This window comes from Lutra lutra, chromosome 13 (assembly GCF_902655055.1).
Source record: "Lutra lutra chromosome 13, mLutLut1.2, whole genome shotgun sequence".
NCBI classification, from domain to species: Eukaryota; Metazoa; Chordata; class Mammalia; order Carnivora; family Mustelidae; genus Lutra; species Lutra lutra.
The window spans coordinates 4,742,026-4,762,140 of record NC_062290.1 but is presented as its reverse complement, the minus strand read 5'-3'; the positions used below and the strand labels follow the sequence as shown (position 1 = coordinate 4,762,140).

Here is a 20,115-nt window from a genome sequence, read left to right as displayed (position 1 = left end):
ATAAAGACTTCCTAAAAAGGGAAAAGATATAAATTAAACTATCTTAATTATGAACTTCCTTTCTTTTTTTTTTTTTTTTAAAGATTTTATTTATTTATTTGACAGAGAGAAATCACAAGTAGGCAGAGAGGCAGGCAGAGAGAGAGGAGGAAGCAGGCTCCCCGCTGAGCAGAGAGCCCGATGTGGGGCTCAAACCCAGGACCTGGGATCATGACCTGAGCCGAAGGCAGCGGCTTAACCCACTGAGCCACCCAGGCGCCCCTGAACTTCCTTTCTTAAAAGGACTCCACTGAGAGAGTAAAGCACAAGCTACAGAGTGAAAGAAGACAGCAGCAGCGCGTGTATCTGACAGTGGGCTTCTATCCAGAATACATAAAGAACTCCTTCCAATCAATTTTTTAAAAAAGACAATCCTACAAGAACTTGGCAAGAAACTTTACACAAAAGAAAACACAGATGGGGCGCCTGGGTGGCTCAGTGGTTAAAGCCTCTGCCTTCGGCTCAGGTCATGATCCCAGAGTCCCGGGATCGAGCCCCGCACTGGGCTCTCCGCTCAGTGGGGAGCCTGCTTCCCCCTCTCTCTCTGCCTGCCTTTCTGCCTACTTGTGATCTCTGTCAAATAAATAAATAAAATCTTAAAAAAAAAAAAAAACACAGATGGCCCATAAACATATGAAAAGGTATTGCATCTCATCACCATAAAAAGCCAACACTATAGTCACCAGAATGATTTAAAATTAAAAGACCCATAACCAAGTGGTAGAGAGGATGAGAAGCAATGGGAATGACTCTAGCCGGTTGTAGGGAATATAAGTAGGCAACTGTTTTGCAATGTCTCCTAAAGTTAAAATGCTCCTATCTCTGGCCCAGAAATTCCACTCCTGGGAATATATCCAAGAGAAACGTGTGACATGTTCAGCAAGATATCTGCGTAAGAATGTTTACAGCAGCTTTATTCGTAACAGCCCGAAACAGGGAACAACCCAAATGTCCATCAACAGTAAATGGATAAATTGTGGTACATCTGTTCAATGGACTGCTGTAAAGCAATGCACTATGGAAATGCATGCAATAACGTGACAATCTCATAAACAGGACAGAGTTTTTTCTTCTTAAAAAAAAAACAACAGATTCTGGGGCGCCTGCGTGGCCAGTGGGTTAAGCCTCTGCCTTCGGCTCAGGTCATGATCTCAGGGTCCTGGGATCGAGCCCCGCATCGGGCTCTCTGCTCAGCAGAGAGCCTGCTTCCCTCTCTCTCTCTGCCTGCCTCTCTGCCCACTTGTGATCTCTGTATGCCAAATAATAAAACCTTAAAAAAAAAACAAAAACAAAAAACGGATTCCATATATATAGTTCAAAACCAAAACAAACCAAACTATAAGAATATAAACCAACACAATAGTTAATTTGGGGGAGAAAAGAAAGAGGAATAAGTGACTGGGAAACAACAGGGATTATGTTTGGCTGCCAGGGTTCTACATCCAGACCTAACTGATAATTCCACCAAGAGTTCGCTTTGTGACAAATTGGGCTGTACATTTTTTTCTGTGCACTTTTCTGTATGTGCTATATCTCACAACACTAGTAGTTGAGAATAGGGGCGCCTGGGGAGCTCACTCATTAAGCATCTGCCTTCAGCTCAGATCATGATCCCAGGGTCCTGGATCGATCCCAGGGTCCTGGATCGAGCCCCGCATCGGGCTCCCTGCTCAGCAGGAAGCCTGCTTCTCCCTCTCCCACTCCCCCTGCTTGTGTTCCCTCTCTCACTGTGTCTCTTTCAAATAAATAAAAAAACAAAAAAAAACAAATGGTTGAAATTAGAAGCTTAGAAAATTAAAATAAAATTCCAAATACTGATTAATATATAGTGTTTTGGGGGGGGGCATGGGGGAAAAGGGCCCTCAGTTGTTGCAAGAAGGAACATAAATTGGCAAAATCTTTTTGAAAGGGCAAAACTGACAGAATCTATCAGTCAATTCAGCAATTTCACTTCCAGTAGTCTACCTTCAGATATGCCTAGGTGCACTAGAATTGGAGAACAAAATTGTCAACATTATTTTTAACAGTAACAAATTAAAAACAAAACCCAAATAAATGACCATGATATGCCCATACTAAAGAGAATGACACTTTCAGGGGGTATGGAGGACTTCCAAGGGCCCTACTACAAAACAACTAAATCCCTGTTAACATACCTTTCAGTGCACTGTGGGGCTTGAAGGAGGTAAGAGAAACACTAACTCAATCCCCTCTTCTCAGCAGTCACCCTAAAAGAGCCAAAACTAGGGTTTTAAGCAAGAAGCAAATGAGAAGGCTGAGCTGTTCTACAGGCAGCTATCAGTGGAAGCACTGTTTCCAGGAATAAGCCACAGAGTACATGGGTCCAAACTGAGATTTCTCCCTTAAGCCAAGAATCTTCTCTGGAGGAAGGCATCCCCCATTTAGGTCCCCAGGATTCCCACAGACTAAAGAGCAAACATACGAGCTCAAAATCAACTGTTAAAAATGTAAGCAGACAACACAGCACTGATGAATCACCCAAATTAACAAGGAATTTTTTTTTACCTCTAAGGTGTTATTATGTATCTGATATCAGATAAAGAATATAAAATAACTTCACTAATTGTTTAAAGAAGAAAAGATGACATTTAAAATTGGGCCCACAACAAGGAACTATCAAAAGTACCAAGCAGATGTGGAAATGAACCAAAGAGAACTTTGAGGAATAAAAAAATATGACTACTGAAACAGAAAACTCAATGAACAAATAAATTAGCAGATTAGACACAGGTAAAGAAAGAATCTGTGAATTGAAGGGAGAAGTGAAGAAACACCCAGAATGTAGTACAAAGAGATTAAAAAAAATAGGGAAGTACAGTTATGACATATGGAAGATAAAAAGAGGTTTGATCTATATCTAATTAGAGTCTCAGAAGAAGAGAACAGGGTAATGGAAAGAAAATATGTGAAGAAAAAATGGCTGAGAATTTTCCAGAACTAATGGAAGAGATAAATCCACCAATAGAGGAAGAATGGCACACGGACACGAAACTGGATAAATAAATAGAAAGTACACACCTAATCACAATGCCCAATAACAACAGAGAAAGGAGCTCTTTAAAAAGCAGGCATGGAGGGACGCCTGGGTGGCTTAGTTGGTTGAGCAGCTGCCTTCGGCTCAGGTCATGATCCCAGCGTCCTGGGATCGAGTCCCGCATCGGGCTCCTTGCTCATCAGGGAGCCTGCTTCTCCCTCTGCCTCTGCCTGCCATTCTGTCTGCCTGTGCTCCCTCTCTCTCTCTCTCTGACAAATAAAATCTTTAAAAAAAAAAAAAAAAAAAAAAAGCAGACATGGAAAAACTCTCCTCCTGAGAAAGGGCACTTAGACTGAGAGAAGACCTCTCAGCAGCCACATCCAGTCAGATGATGTTACACTGAATGGTCTAATGCTAGGAGAGAAACACTGAAACCCTGATTTGTGCACAGAAAAGATCACCTTTCAATAGTGTGGGGTAATATAAACATATCCTGATAAATAGGATGTAGAATTTTCCATAAGACTTTCACTTTCAGTTACTAATTCTAAAGAGTTTACTTGAAGAAGAGGAAAACTATAAACAACTGCAGGCCAATAAATTAGACAACTTCGATGAAATAGACAAACTCCTAAAAAGACACAAACTATCAAAACTGACTCAAGAAGAAACAGACAGTATCAGACCTGTAACAAATGAAGAAACTAACTGGGCATCAAAACACTAACCACGAAAAGAAAAGGCGCAGATGGCTTCACTACTGAAATGTATCAAATATTTAAAAAATAATATCAATAAATAAATAATATCAATCCTTCTCAAAACCCTCCAAGAAATATAAGTCTGGAACATTCCCAGCCACTTGATAATGCCAGTATTACTTGATACCAAAATCAGAAAAGACATCATAAAAAATGCAAAACTAGAGACCAGTATCTTTTGAATATGAACACAATAATCCTCAACAATATCACAGCAAACTGAATCTAGCAACATGTACGAAGGATCATAGGCCATGACCAAGTACAATTTATACCAGGAATCTGAGGTTGGTTTTAACATCCAAAAACAAATGAATGTGATATTCCATATCTACAAAATAAAATTTAAAAAACCCCAAACACGAGCATCTCAATTGCAGCAGAAAACATTTGATAAACTCCAACATCCCTTCTTGATAAAAACACTCAACAAATTAGGAAAAGAAGCAACCTTCTTCAACCTGGTAAAGGCTATCTATGAAAAACCCAGAGCTAGCATCATACATAATGATAAAAGACTGAACACTGTCCCAGCAAGACCAGGAACAAATCAGGATTCTCTGTTCTTGCAACATCTATTCCACACTGTACTGAAAATTCTAGCAAGGGCAGCTATGCAAGAAAAAGAAAAGGCAACCGAATTGGAAAGGAAGAAAGCTATCTCTATTCCCAGATGATCTTGTATAGGGAGAATTCTAAGAAATCTACTAAAAATCTGTTAGAATAAAAGAATTCAGCAAGGTTGCAAATTACATCAATATATAAAAACAGGGTGGCTCAGTGGGTTAAGCCGCTGCCTTTGGCTCAGGTCATGATCCCAGGGTCCTGGGATCAAGTCCCACATCAGGCTCCTTGCTCAGCAGGGAGCCTGCCTCTCTCCGCCTCTGCCTGCCTCTCTGCCTGATTGTGTGCTTTCTCTCTCTCTCTTTCTGACAAATAAATAAATAAAATCTTAAAAAAAATATATACAAAAACAAACTAATTTCTATACACTTGTGACAATCAACTGGAAAACAGAATTAAAAATACATTTAGAACATCAAAAACTATAAAGAACTTCTCAAACTCAACACACACAAAACAGATAATCACGTCAAAAAATGGGCAGAAGACATGAACAGACACTTCTCCAAAGAAAACATACAAATGGCTAACACACACATGAAAAAATGTTCATCATCACTGGCCATCAGGCAGATTCAAATCAAAACCACACTGAGATACCACCTTACACCAGTTAGAATGGCCAAAATTAAGACGACAGTAAACAACGTGTGTTGGAGAGGATGTGTAGAAAGGGGAACCCTCTTACACTGTTGGTGGGAATGCAAGTTGGTGCAGCCACTTTGGAGAACAGTGTGGAGCTTCCTTAAGAAATTAAAAATAGAGCTTCCCGGGGCGCCTGGGTGGCTCAGTGGGTTAAGCCGCTGCCTTCCACTCAGGTCATGATCTCAGGGTCCTGGGATCGAGTCCCGCATCGGGCTCTCTGCTCGACAGGGAGCCTGCTTCCCTCTCTCTCTCTCTCTCTCTCTCTCTCCGCCTGCCTGCCTCTCTGTCTACTTGTGATCTCTCTCTGTCAAAATAAATAATAAATAAAATCTTAAAAAAAAAAAATAGAGCTTCCCTATGACCCTGCAATTGCACTACTGGGTATTTACCCCAAAGATACAGATGTAGTGAAAAGAAGGGCCATCTGTACCCCAATGTTCATAGCAGCAATGGCCACAGTCACCAAACTGTGGAAAGAACCAAGATGCCCTTCGACGGACGAATGGATAAGGAAGATGTGGTCCATATACACTATGGAGTATGATGCCTCCATCAGAAAGGATGAATACCCAACTTTTGTATCAACATGGACGGGACTGGAGGAGATTATGCTGAGTGAGATAAGTCAAGCAGAGAGAGTCAGTTATATGGTTTCACTTATTTGTGGAGCATAAGAAATAACACAGAGAACATGGGGAGATGGAAAGGAGAAGGGAATTGGGGGAAATTGGAGGGGGGAGAAGAACCATGAGAGACTGTGGACTCTGGAAAATAATCTAAGGGTTCTGAAGGGGCAGGAGGTGGGAAGTTGGGTGAGCCTGGTGGTGGGTATCATGGAGGGCACGTATTGTATGGAGCACTGGGTGTGGTGCATAAACAATGAATTCTGGAACACTGAGAAGAAATTTTAAAAAATTAAAAAATTAAAAAAAAATCATACCACTTCCCTGAAAGATTATCATAGTAAGATGATTCACAACATACTAAAAACTTTTTTCAATTAAAAAAAAAAAAAGACCATCAAAAACAATAAAACATTCAGGAATAAACTTCAGAGGTACAAAATGCACACACTGAAAACTACAAATGACTGTTGAAAGAAAACTGAAGATCTAAATAAATTGGAAAGCATCCCACGTTAATAAACTGAAAGACTTACTACTGTACAGATGGCTGTTCTAACTAAAGTGATCTATGGATTCACCACAATCCCTATCTCAAGCCCAGCCGGCTTCTTTGTAGAAACTGGCAAACTGATTCTAAGGTTTATATGGAATCACAAGGGGCTCCAAATAGCAAAAACAACCTTGAAAAAGAACAGCAAAGTTAGAAAATTACACTTCCCAATTTCAAAACTTACTAAAAACCAACAGTAATCAAGACAGGGTACCGGTATAAGTATAAACATATACACCAAAGGAACACCACTGAGCATTCAGAATATACGTCTACTGTCATACGTTTACTGTCACCTGATCTGAACAGAGGTGCCAAGACCATTCAGTGGAGTTTAAAAAACAGTCTTTCCAACAAATGGTGCTGGGACAACTGACATCCACAGCAAAGAATGAAGCTGCAACCCTACCCTCAAATCATATACAAAAATAGAGTGGATCAAAGAACTAAGTGTAAGAGCCATAAAACTCTTAGAAGAAAACAAGAAAATATTCATGAGTTTGGATTTAGCAATGGATTCTTAGATATGACACCAAAAGCACAAATACTAGAAAAAAATGGATAAATTAAACCTCAGCAAAATAAAAAAAAACATTTTCAGGGGCGCCTGGGTGGCTCAGTTGGTTAAGCATCTGCCTTCAGCTCAGGTCATGATCCCAGGGTCCTGGGATCAAGCCCTGCGTCAGGCTCCCTGCTCCACGGAGAGCCCGCTTCTCCCTCTACCCTGCCACTCCGCCTGCCGCTCTGCCTACCTGTGCTATCTCTCTCTGTCAAATAAATTAATTAGATCTTTAAAAAAAATCAAAAACATTTCTGCATCAAAGGGCATTTTCAGAAAGTAAAAAGACAACTAACAGAATTGAAGAAAACTACTTGCATACCATATCTGATAAGGCCCCACTTCCCACAATAAACAGAATTCTTACAACTCGGCAAGACGAATTATATCATTTAAAGTGGGCAAAGGGTCTGAGTAGACATTTCTCCAAAGGTATACAAACGGGCAATAAGCACACGAAAAAATGCTTGTCTTCTGGGAAATGCAGATCACAAGGTACCACTTTATACCCACCAGGATGACTAAAATCAAAATGATAAATAATGAGTGTCACTGAAAATACAGAGAAGGGGCGCCTGGGAGGCTCAGTGGATTAAACCCTCTGCCTTCAGCTCAGGTCATGATCTCAGGCTCCTGGGATCGAGCCCCGCATCGGGCTCTCTGCTCGGTGGGGAGCCTGCTTCCCCTTCTCTCTCTGCCTGCCTCTCTGCCTGCTTGTGATCTCTGTCAAATAAATAAGTAAAATCTTAAAAAAAAAAAAATACAGAGAAGTTGGAACCCTCACACACTGCTGGTGGGAATGGAAAATGGGACAGCCGCTCTGGAACCATCTGGCAGATTCTGATAAAATTAAACATAAGTTACCATTTGACCCAGCAGCTCCCCTCCGAGGTATATGCTCAAGAAAAGTAAAAACACGTGCACTCAATTAGTACACAAATATTTACAGCAGCATTATTCGTAATAGCCAAAATGTCCACCTTTAATAAATGGACAAAATGTCACGTATCTATAGAATGGAGTAGTCTTGGGCGCCTGGGTGGCTCAGTGGATTAAGCCGCTGCCTTTGGCTCGGGTCATGATCTCAGGGTCCTGGGATCGAGTCCCACGTCGGGCTCTCTGCTCAGCGGGGAGCCTGCTTCCCTCTCTCTCTCTGCCTGCCTCTCTGCCTACTTGTGATCTCTCTCTGTCAAATAAATAAAATCTTTAAAAAAAAAATTAAAAATTAAAAAAAAAAAAGAATGGAGTAGTCTTCAGCTATAAAAGGAACGAGGTGTTCACACGTGATGCTATGATGCGGATGAACCCTGAGAACGTGCTACGTGAAGGAAGCCAGTCGCATCGGACCAGGGACAGAATGAGGCCGGTTTCACGCAGCGTCTGCAGGAGCCACATCCAGAGCCGGACAGGAGCTGAGGGCTGCTTCGGGCTGGAGGGTGGGGAGAAGAGAGATGACAGCGAGAGGGCGTGGGATTTCTTTGAGGTGATGAAAATGTTCCGAAATTGGTGAAAAATCACTGAGTTATACACTTCAAACAGATAATTTGTATGGTCTGTAAGTTATAGCTCAATAAACCCGTTACAGAAAAAAGGAAACGAGATTGGAGATGCAAAGAACACCGGGCAAGGCTACAGGTAAGCGATACTGTAAACTGCGACTTTAGAAAGAATGAGACAAGGCAGGATATCAGGCAACAGCTGCGTGAACGGTGTGGAGGCGGGAGAAATGACCGGAGCAGACCCAGTTCCTTCTGCTGAGTGTCTGTGCGGCGGTGAAGTCACCGATTAACATGAGACTCAAATGTGGACAAGGAACCACTACAGGGACGGAGAGAGAACGCGCGACTTCCAAACCGACAGAGCGAACACGCCGGGGCGCCTGGGTGGCTGTCGGCTGAGCGTCCGCCTTTGGCTCAGGTGATCCCGGGGTCCTGGGATCGAGCCCCGCAGCAGGCTCCCCGCTCAGCGGAGAGGCTCCTTGTCCTCTATTTCTGCTGCATCCCTCCTCCCGACCCACCCCTCGGCTCGTGCTCTCTCAAACAAATCTTTAAAAAAACCCTGACAAGGAAAAGTAGGAAACTCTAGGCCCGGGGCCAAATCCAGGTCAGCACCTGGTTTTGTAAAGGCCGTTTTACTACAACGCAGCTGCCCTCCTCTGGGTTTGTCCGTGGCTGCCCCAAACTGCAAGGGCGCGCCGAGCAGGTGTAACAGGCCGCCGGCCTGCAAAGTCTCCAGCAGCCACCGTCCGGCCCGCTCCCAAACAAGCGTGTGGGCTCCGGCTGCGAATTCTGCACAACAGAGAGCGAGGGTCTCTCTGGGCTGCGGCTTCCTGAGCCTCGGAATGAAGGCAGCAGCCCCTCCTCTCCCGTATCATCAGCGGCACAAAGCTCGACAAGTTCTTGCAAGCATTGTCTGCAGCCTCAGAACGTTCTCCCGCTGCTCCACCTCCCCCTCGCGGCCGCCCTCAAATTCCAACCGCCGAGCCGCACGCTCCGCACGGACCCCGGCCGCACTCCGCCACACGGGCGCCGGCCCCCGCACAGTGAGAGGCGGGAGGTCTGGAAAGACGCACGGCCGGGCACGGGTGTGGCTGCTCGGGCAGCAGCGCGGCTTCGCAAGACAGGCTCGCTGTCTCACCTTCCATGAGACTGGCTGAGGTAATGGCAGGTTCACGTGCAGGTGTCAGAGACAATGCAGAGATCCTGAGGACCCTTGACCGGGCCTCCCTCGGTGACATTTTGCCAAAAACTATACAGTGACCCAGACACATGCCACAATCTGATTCCAATCTGTGTGTGTGTGTGCGTGCACGAGTGTGGTCACACGTGTCGGTCCGCACATCTGCCACAGTGAGGGAGAGAGCACGCCCGTGACCACAAGGGTGCCTTGTGTTGCCCTTTTGCGGCCACAGCCACCTTCCTCCCACCGCCTCCCCAAACCGTGGCCGCCGTCAGCACGCTCATTCCAACAGCACACAAACAGTCCCAGTGTGTGACCTTCTGGGCTGCCTTTGTCACTCCACACAGCGCCCTGCAGACTCAGCCAGGTCGTCTGTGGCTCAGCCCCGCCCCCGTGTGCAAGCCGCCGGGCCACCCGCTGGCGGACACTGGGTTGTGTCCCGCGCTCAGGGCGTGTGAGCTCGAGCATTCCCTTCTCTGTGACACCTGCCCGGGGGTGAGAGGCCGGCGTGTAGGAGACGTGCAGGCTTAGTTCTGTGAGAAGCTGCCACTGCTTCCCCAGTGGTTTCCTGGTTTCCAGCATGGGTGTGAGACCCATTTCTCCACACCGGCACCCAGCCCCGTCCCAGCAGCACCCCAGCCCTGGGCCAGTGCGGTGCGCAGTACAGCCATTCTGGTAGGTATAGTGACGGCCTGAGTCTCTTACCACAAGATTATGTTTATATATGAGGTTAAAAACTGAAGTTGAGAAGTAATCCATGTTTATCTGATGGCAATTATGAAAAATAGAGAAACATATGAAAAAAATTCTGCTTCTCTTAAAAAAGCAGGAGTGCCTGTCCCTAGTCCTAAATCAGCGCACCCAAGTCATAGGCAACCCAGGAGAATCTGGTGCAGAGACTCCACGTCTGGATCTCTCCCCACCCCAAGCACCTCAGAGCATTCCCCACGACCTCCTCCGTCCTCTTCCTCGATGCTGTGACAGCTGTACGAGAGGGAGCGGCCCAAGCCAAGTGGGGACCAGACATAAGGTGGGGACCAGCACGGGTGGCCCACAGAGAGACGGCCACTCAGCTGGGCATCCATCTGCCCCTCACTCCCGCTAGAGGTTCCCTGACCGCACTGGTGTTCAGCAAAACTGACAGCCCAGTGAAGCCTCTGCATCTCTCTCAGAATGAGATTTTTAAATGCAGAAGATAAACAGCAAAATGACTATATCAAATACCAGAATATTTTTTTAAAACAATATGAGACACAGTCCCACACCACAAAACCTCAGGAGTGATGACCAAAGGTAGTGCAAGATGTGCGTAGCCACTACTGTGAGAAACGAATAGGTCTGCTTCCCTCAGCGGCGAAGTCGGGGGTCCTGCTGACCCAAAGGTGGTTGTCGCCACATTCACAATGGAGGAAATGCTGCATTTCAGAGATTACTGAAAATAAAGATGCTGTTTTCTTGCTATCACGTCCAGTGAGAGTCTGACTCCCCACAGAGCAGGACTAGGGCTGGGGGAGCCTCCCACGCATGGACACGGGTGGCATCGGGCCCCCTGCGAGGGCCGCAGGGGGAGGAAAGGCTGCTGAGAGGGAAGTGCAGAGCGGCGGCCCTGGGTCCTGGCCCCCCACACAGGGTGGGAGAGGGCTGGGTCCAGGTGGGCCAGAGCCTTCGGGAGGAAGGGAGATCTCCCTGAGAGCTAAGGTTCTGGGTCACCACCTGTGTGGGTCACCTGAGGGAAACAACCATGTTTTGTTTTGTTTTTTTAACTCCTCAGTTTTTCTGCTTTAAGCCCCCGGGGCAAGTAATGAGAAACAACATGTCTTAGGAAAGCCCTAAGTTACTGTTAAGAGCCTAGAGAACGCAAAGTGTTTCCAGAAAGGTCTGCCCACCTTCGTCAGAGCAAAGGCCACTGTCCCATCGTCCTCAGTGGAAAGATCAAGCAGCTTCTGATAAAACGCTTCATCATAAGGCCCATCTATTTGCAACGTTTTTCTGAAAGAGAAAGCACAAAAAAGGATGGCAAAGCTGCCTGGAAACGGTTTCTCGAGTAACAATTTAACACTCACACATCTGCCTTAAACATCTAAAGGTCCTCCTCTTCCTAACACCAAGCTTCGTTCTGAAGCAGCAGTTTTAGACCGGGGCGGCGGGGGTGGGGGGGATGGCTCCGGGTCAACCTGGCCACAAGTCTGGCCGGCGGTGGAGCAGCACTGCCCCCTGCAGGCTCAGCTGACACAGGACACGGGACCGCAGGCCCGCGGTGGCTGGACGGGTCGTGGTCCTGCTAGGGGGGCCCCTTCCCCATCCCTGTCTTGCCCTCAGGAATGCTCAGGGCCCACTCAGCCTAGCGAGAGCAGGGGTGCCGAGGGCCTGGGCCTCACCTCTCCTCAGGAAACTCCTCCAGGTACCGTTCGACCCGCCGGTACAAAGGGTAGAGGCCTTCGATGTCCAGCAGGTCCAACATCTGCACCTGGAGGGTTTTGTACAGAAGACAGCCCTTCGGTAACCCCGAGCACTCCGGGCTGTTTTTTCCTACCAAGAACATTGGGAAAACAAGAGGTTTACTGTCAAGGACTGAAGAGAGCCTGGGCACGGGCCACACCCTGCCTCACGGAGCTGCTGGGGCACAGGGCCAGGCGCCAGAGACAGGCAGGGGACCTGTGTGTCACTCTGTGCTGCTCCCTCTCGAAGGCTTTCAGCTCATCACAGCAGCCCAGGCTTCAGTGCAGACACAGCTCTCGGTCTGGATTAGCCAGGCACAAAAATTTAAAATGCCCACACTGACGTCCCCAAATCTGTGAGGCCGTGTCTGCAGAGCCCAGAGCCACAGCCCATGCTGACAGGTGGGTGGCCACACGGGACGGCAGTCATAGCCGCCGCTGATAAACCCACAGCACGGAGCCGTCACCACAGGGTCAGCATGGCACCAAGTCCGTTTCAGCTGCAAGCGTCACACGCAGGTCCTGGGTGTGCACCAGGTGCCACGTGGGCTGGGGAGACAGGGTCCCGGCCCATGTCTCCCCCGTGAGGGGGGCAGTCATGTACAGTACAGACACTCTGACCTCTGACCCCCCACTGCAGGCTGGACACGCTCAGCCACAGGACACACGGTGAAAACACAGAAACCAGCTGGGGGCATTTGCTGAAATTAAAGGCCATGCGGACAGGGAGATACCTACCTCCTAGTCAATAAAAATTCAAAAAATACAACTGCAGACACACATTTGGTCATTAGGCAAAAATACGGGATTATAAAGCGTGTAGAGCGCGATTCGTCGTCCTGGACCGCGCGGCCCGTGGGGCACGCTTCTGTCAGCCTGTGTCCAGGGAAGCCTGAAGAAAAGTCCCAGGAGCCGGAGGCGCCTCAGCATCTATCAGTGTCCTCCCAGACACATCGTGTCATCTACTTCGGAGCCCCAATAACGGGCATAATTCTACCACAATTAAATGACTGAGTATCGCTTTTTTAAGAAAGTCACAAGGGGCACCTGAGTGGCTCATTCAGTTAAGCGTCTGCCTTTGTTAGGCTCAGGTCATGATCCCAGGGTTCTGGGATTAAGTCCCACATCGGGCTCTCTGCTCAGGGAGCCTCCTTCTCCCTCTCCCTCTGCCTCTGCTCCTCCCCCTGCTCATGTGCACACTCTTTCTCTCAAATAAATAAATAAAATCTCGGTGGCTCAGTGGGTTAAAGCCTCTGCCTTCAGCTCAGGTCATGGTCTCAGGGTCCTGGGATCGAGCCCCACATGGGGCTCTCTGCTCAGCAGGGAGCCTGCTTCCTCCTCTCTCCCTCTGCCTGCCTCTCTGCCTACTTGTGATCCCTGTCTGTGTCAAATAAATAAATAAAATCTTTAAAAAAAAAAAAAAAAAGAAGAAGAAGAAAGCCACAAAATTCATTTGTGCTAAGAGAAATCTGGCACGAGGGGCAGTCCATGGGACAGGCCGTGCCCAGGGAGCTGCCCGGCACACATGGCAGCATGAGAAGCCGCAGGGCCGTGGTCCCCCGGCACCACCCCAGCAGCAGCCACGAGGGACCACAGGGCCTTCAGCCCGAAGCGCAAATGATCTGAGTCTTCCTTGTCAGCCCCTGAAGGAAGCTCCCGGCGACAGCGCCACATGGCACAGGTCTGTGCATGGCGTGGAGCCCGCCAGCAGACGGCCAAGGGACAAACGAGGAGGCTGGGAACGTGCAGGGCAAAACCCAAACCCACCGCCGCTGGGCTGCCTCGAGGCCGGGACGCCCACGGAGTCACAGCCAGCCCACTGGCAAGCGGGAGGTGCAAGGGCCACCCCACCCCAAAGGGCCCGGAGCTGTGGGACTCAGGCCCTCCGAGCCCCGGCTCTCCCCCCGCCGGGGAAAACCTGCCCCACAGGGTGGCCGTGCCGACGAGCCGGGGTCGCAGGGAAACTGCTCCGCCAGCTACAGAGGACGCACAGAGCCGGCGGTTTAGGGAAAACCCTACAGCCCGGATAAAGGATGAGGCCGGGAGTCTCGCCGGCAGGGCTGGGAGGCAGAGAAAACCCCAGGCTGCTCCCGCAAGAGCTCCGTGAGGCCAGGCAGGCCCCTGGCATTCCCGCCCCCGCGCCCGGCGTGGCCTACCTTGGCGGCGCAGGCTCCTGCCGAAGGGGCTGGCTTCACAGACACGAGGGCCCCGCGGCGCGGGCCCCCGCCTCAGGGCACCCGCCCGGCCCTTGTCCGAGCCGCTCAGCAGCACCCGCGTGATGACCCGCACCAGCTCCCGGATCACAGCCCTGGCGCAGTGGGGCCCGCCGGCCAGGCCGTTGGAAGGGAAGAAGAAGGGCTTCAGGTGGTGCGCGAGCTCGTTCCAGTCCGCCACGGGGCTGCGGGCGTCCGCGCAGCCGTAGATCAGCTCCCCGTTCTGCGGGCGGGGGACAGACGGGGAGACGTCAACTCCACGGGGGGCGGTGGGCAGGACACCTTTGTCTCTGCCCGCAGGGACCCGACACCCTACATCCACGCCGTCTGGGGCCCTGCACACCATGGCCCCTCTGGGGGAACCCACCGTCACACACTGTGTCGCTGGCCAAGACGCAAATCCCACTAGAACGTGGAACAGAACGAATGTTCTCAGAAACCAAAGACTGGTCCTGGCCTAAAATACGAAGCCTCAGGAGAACATGCACCACACTGGGCCTCAGGCAAACACAGCCCAGAGCCCCAAAGACCCCCCCCAGCCTGTTACCCGAGAAGCCACGGGACACCCGTGCTCCTGAGGACACACAGTGTCAGTCTGACCCCAAGCAGGCAAACTTCTTGGTCAGTGTGGGTGTCCGTTGGCCACCCGCACCTTGAGGACTTCTGTCCTCCCCGACGGGCTGGGCCACACTTCCTGCCAGGGCGGGCGAGGCCCGCGTCCCCAGCATGGACCATATCATCCCCAAGGCCATCCTGCCTTTCGAAACCAAGTCTGTCAAAGACACTTCCATGCCACCAGCATTCCCAGAGCTGCGAGCAGGGCTGCCCAGTGCGCTGACCCTGTGACCCCTGAGGGACCCCACTCCCCACACGCCTGAATAGCAGCCAACCATGACAAAGTGACCATTCCTTGTCCCCTGATTCCCTCATCTGAGGCATGGTGTGGTTAGCAGCCTCCGGCCAGTCCCCAGTGGTCCCAGCACTCACAGCGTGTAGCCCTCTCCCCACGGTGGAATGGGAACAACAGCCCAGTCCTGGCAAAACCATGTTATAAAAGATGCTACGGCCTCCCTCTCAAGCCGCTCTTCTCAAGCCACAATGCCTCGCTCAGCAGCCCCCGGGGCACCCACCGCTACCCCCTACCCAAGCCAGGAACCAAGGCGTCCTGCCCACACCATTAAGGACACCATCCTGGGAGCCCAGCCTCGGGCCCTAGCCAAACTGTCAGAGAGGACACGGCCTCAAGGGGCACCCAGAGGCAGCGCCAACTAAGCTGCTCAATTCCAGACCACAGAAACCGTGAGGGCCGGTGGAGCACAGAGGAGGACAGTCACTGCCCTGTCCCCAGGTGGCATGTGGGTTTCAATTCAGTCCATGACGTGTGGACTGGGCATTTGTCCCTCATCCGGGCCCTGGGATGCAGGGGTGTGCATGATGCCTCCCGGGGGGTCTCCTGTCACATGTCGGAGCAGGAGGCACACAACTGAGGTCACTGCTGGCCAAGGGAGCCAGGGAAGCCATCCCGAGAAAACTGACCCCGAGATGGGTCAACACAGGAAGAAGGCGTGCCAGGCAAAGGGCCCGCGGGAGCTCCTGGTAGGGAAGGAAACCAAGGCGAAGTGTTGAGCGAAACCGGGCACTGGGGGCTGCCACCAAGAGAGGGGCCGGGGCTGGGACCGTGGTCTGGTGCAGGAGCCATGGCCCATGAAGGTCCCCCCTCCAGGCCTGGGAGCTGCTGAGAAAGCGGAACCCTCTTTTCCCCAGGGTCCAAACTCCACGCAAGGACAGATGACTGTGACATCAGTGGAATGCCAGCGTCCCCGGCTCCATGACAAGGCACCATGTCCCCCGCGTCTCACAAGCGTCCAGGTTGGGTAGACAGGGCCACAGCTTTGGGGTCTGTGCAGAGCCCTCGGGCACACAGGGAAGAAGCTCCCAGAGCGGGCAGTGGTGGTACTGGCCGAAGCCAGGAAACAGCCCACACCTGACCTTGAAAACCAAAGCCTGGCTCCAGAGCAACGACGGCGCGTCCAGAATGCGCACTGTCACTCCAGCGAGTGTTCTGAAAAGCCATGCATGTCACTTCTCTCAATCCCGGCCCCAGGGCAGGCCCGGTCAGCGAAGAATCCGCTGGGAAAACCACCCACCCTACTAAAGGTTCCAAATCAATCCTCAGAGGAAAGAGAATTCATCTTTGGGATGGAAATGGAAAATCTCTTCCATCTTTGTAACAATTAAAAATAAAAACTGCCGCGAAAAAGGGTCTTCCTCTAGCTCTGGGAAGGGGGAGGCAGACGGGCTCAAGCCCATTCACTCCGACCAGACTTCTGAGCCAGATCGGGGAAACCAAGTCAAGAAGAGCCTCCCTGCCCACAGTCCCCAGCTTGGTCTGAGGGGCCTCCGTGGGCAGAGCAGCGCCGTCCACCAGGAGTAGGACGCAGAGGGCGTAAGGCTGTCCGGACAGAAAAGCCCCTCTTCTCCACGCAGACACAGCGCTCGTGAGCCCAGACCGGGCCACAGAGCCACACAAACCGCTTACTGGGGACACAGCCGGGGCAAGGGGCAGTGTCCATGCAGAGAAGAAAAGGAAATGGCCGGAGGCCCCGAGCGGACACGTTTCCAACGTAGGCCACACTGAACCCTCCTCCAGCTCTGGGCCTGCCCTGCCCCCTGCCCTCCTCCACGGAGACCCTGCCCCTGCCTGCAGCCGACCACAGGGTCTCAGGGAGTCGGGTCAGGGAGCCCACAGATGGCAGAGAAGGAGCCGGAGGGCGACCACTCCTTGTGCAAAAGCCTGTCCGCACGTGGCCAGGAGCCCCAGAGCCGCTGAGATTTCACTCACTGACAAGATCAGGGAATTACACGTTCCCTAAATCACCCACAAACCAAGGTCCAGGTGTGGCCGCCCTCTCAGAGGTGCACAGAGGGACCCCTGGGACACAGCCTGATGGACTCGGGGCCGTCCTGTCCCGGGACCAGAGCTGGGCTGTGTGCATCCAGGGAGCCAAAGCCGCCTGGTGGCCCAGGAGCTAACGTCCCACACTCTAGGGGTCACAGGATGCCACGCCTGCAGGACGAGGCTTAGAGAGGACCAAAGCACTTTGCACCAAGGCAGCCCCAGCCCAGATGCCCGCATCTACCAGGACTAAAGCGCCACCAGTTGGCCCAACCCAGTGTAGACACCCACTGCCTTCTGCTGAAACGCCACGGAAGAGAGGCCACGCTCACCTTAAATATTTTTAAGTTGTTCTGAGCTTCCCGTAACAGGCTCTTCAAGGCAAAGTGCATTCTCTGCTTATTTCTAAAAAGAAAGACACTACGGATAGAATTACAAGAAGCCTTTGCTTTCACCTGCCTGTGGCTCAGGGGACCAGACGCAGGGGACGTGCCTATGTGGGCTGCTTGGAGGCTTCATTCAGGCTCTGGGGGCTAAGGAGCCACATGCCCCCAGCCTTTCTCAGGGAGCCCCCCTTCACTGCCCCAACCCCCCTCCGCTCCCCAGCTGCTGCCTCCCACAGCTGAGCCGACCCCAGGCAAGAACGCTGCGTTCTGCCCAGGACCCTGGCTGCCTGCCGGTTAGTGGCCCCCTCCCCCGCACCTCCACCCCCACGAAAGGCCCTGAGGACAAAGGAGAAGTGCTCTCTTACCCTGAGTAGAGGTCGAGGGGACAATATTTGCTTATTTGCTTCCACTTCCCGGTTGCCACCTGTTAAGAAAGCACAAGCGCCATAAATGACCAGCTGGGGCAGCACGGGGCCCACGCTCTGTGAGAGGACGAGGGTGCAGAAGGTCCCCGTGGAGGCCGGCACCTCCAGGGGCACATTGTCACTAGCCACGGCCAGGGCTTGACTGCCACCCCAGGGACCCTCAGTCCCCCCACCGAGCCTCAGGGGGCTGCCGGCCCAGCCCTCCCCATGAGCAGGGGTAGTGGCAGTGGCAGCACATGGTCTCACAAAACGACAAAGCCACATTCTGGTCATCAGATGAACAAATCTTTATAACTGTAATATTCAGGAAGAGGAGGGTGTGGCTCATAATTTCATGTTTGAGGGGAGAAGATAAATCGGCACAACCTTCTGAAATTCAACTTGCTAGTTTCCATCAAAATTTCTTTTTCTTTAAGACTTTTTATTTTTTTATTTGACAGAGGGGGGAACACAAACAGGGGGAGTAAGAGAGGGAGAAGCAGGCTTCCTGCCGAGCAGAGAGCCCGATGTGGGGCTCGACCCCAGGACCCTAGGATCATGACCTGAGCCAAAGGCAGACGCTTAACGACTGAGCCACCCAGGCACCCCTCCATCAAATGTCAATGTGGGCATCCCCTGACTTGGCAAACCTATGAGGAGTCATGAGATCAAGGACGTTCACTGCAGTCTGACTGTACTAGTGAGGCCTGGAAACAACTTCGCAGGCTTCTGCTCTCATGGGCCAGGAAGTAGAAGTCTGCATGCTCATGATGGAATGAATGAAAGATATCCAGCTACTTACAGAAAGAGGCAAAAACGAAAAATCACCAACATTTATTCAAGGAAAAAGGCAATCTGCATAAACGAAAATGATGTTACTTTGCTTAAAAAAAAAAAAAAAAAGAAAGTGGGCCTCCATAGGTGCATATATCCAAATACACATTGAAAAAGCCTTGAAGGATACACAATAAGCAATCCTCAAGGGTTAGTTAAGTGAAAAGAGCAATTAACAAAAAGACTATATATGGCGAGGTCCCATATTTGCTTTATAGAAGTACATGTGTACATGTACAGGTAAGCACGCACCAGAACACATGTGGGAAAGGCATCATCTCATTTCCACCTGGATAACATGTATTATTTGTGTTGGCACCAAGAGAAGTCTGGAAGGATGTACCAACTGACAACATGGGTTACCTCTGGAAAATCCCATATTTTATCAGTTAAATGCAGAGGTATTGCTTCACAGTAAAAACCAGTCTTAAAATAGCCATCAACTGAATGGTGACAATGAAGACCATCTCCTAAAGGGAATGGCTGACATACCATCTTTTCCCGAAGAGTCTGGAAAGTTTTAAAACCACAAAGATGGGGGCACCTGGGTGGCTCAGTGGGTTAAGCCTCTGCCTTCAGTTCAGGTCATGATCTCAGGGTCCTGGGATCGAGTCCCACATCGGGCTCTCTGCTCAGCGGTGAGCCTGCTTCCCCTCTCTCTCTCTCTCTGTCTGCCTCTCTGCCTACCTGTGATCTCTCTCTGTCAAATAAATAAAAGCTTTAAAACAACAACAACAACAGGAAAAAAAAAACCACCACAAAGATGGAGCGCGTTAGCAAAAATTATGGAATGAGGGGCGCCTGGGTGGCTCAGTGGGTTAAGCCGCTGCCTTCGGCTCAGGTCATGATCCCAGGTCCTGGGATCGAGCCCCGCATCGGGCTCTCTTCTCAGCGGGGAGCCTGCTTCCCTCTCTCTCTCTCTCTGCCTGCCTCTCCGTCTACTTGTGATCTCTCTCTGTCAGATAAATAAATAAAATCTAAAAAAAAAAAAAAAAAAAAAAAAAGATGGAATGAATACCTCTGGAAATTCTTTCCTCCGTGAGGGCAAAGAGAAAACTGGCAAAAACTGTCAGAATCAAAATTTCAGAATTCTGAAAATTAACCAAAGGCTTGCAACAATCTGGGAGCATTTACTCAAGAAAAATGGCCAAATCTAGGAATAGTGAGCTTTGTGGCATTTTTAATGCTCTCTTCCCACCCTTCTCTCTAGCTCCAAGGAAACCTTAAAAATCAACACCCCCACTCCTGGTGAAAACGGAGCCTGCCAGCCACCAGAGGGGGCTGAACCGGGCACGAGTTTCTCCAAACCCTCATTGCCAAAGAATGGTCATTATGTCAACTATCTCTTGATTTCCCATCTTTGTTACCTGATTCAGTTCACCAAGTGCAAAAGGGGCATTTTCCCAAGAGGTGTCTGTGAAAAGGGTCAGAGGCAATTGTTTAACTTCATGGCTACCTAAGACAGT

The 20,115-nt window shown here is 50.4% G+C and overlaps 2 protein-coding genes across 3 annotated transcripts in view; both read right to left on the bottom strand.

Moving 5' to 3' along the window:
- The window catches only part of IPPK (inositol-pentakisphosphate 2-kinase), a 49,139-nt gene that overhangs the window by 9,393 nt on the left and 19,631 nt on the right, over positions 1-20,115 (bottom strand). For both annotated transcript variants that reach the window (XM_047701071.1, XM_047701070.1), the window contains 5 exons: positions 17,777-17,835; positions 17,358-17,430; positions 14,073-14,352; positions 11,857-12,007; positions 11,365-11,467 (listed from right to left, as the gene is read on the bottom strand). In XM_047701071.1, the coding sequence (XP_047557027.1) occupies positions 11,365-11,467; positions 11,857-12,007; positions 14,073-14,352; positions 17,358-17,430; positions 17,777-17,835 (666 nt within the window). The remainder of the gene's footprint in view (positions 1-11,364; positions 11,468-11,856; positions 12,008-14,072; positions 14,353-17,357; positions 17,431-17,776; positions 17,836-20,115) is intronic.
- On the bottom strand, positions 8,960-11,348 carry LOC125084008 (uncharacterized). Its single transcript, XM_047701080.1, has 2 exons — positions 10,944-11,348; positions 8,960-10,393 (listed from the first exon to the last, which is right to left on the bottom strand). Exon 2 carries the CDS (start codon positions 10,235-10,237, stop codon positions 9,548-9,550), a length of 690 nt encoding a protein of 229 aa, XP_047557036.1. The 5' UTR covers positions 10,238-10,393; positions 10,944-11,348; the 3' UTR covers positions 8,960-9,547.

Excerpts from the sequence above, each read along its gene's own strand:
- LOC125084008 (XM_047701080.1), bottom strand. The coding sequence starts at position 10,237 with ATGGATTACTTCTCAACTTCAGTTTTTAACCTCATATATAAACATAAT.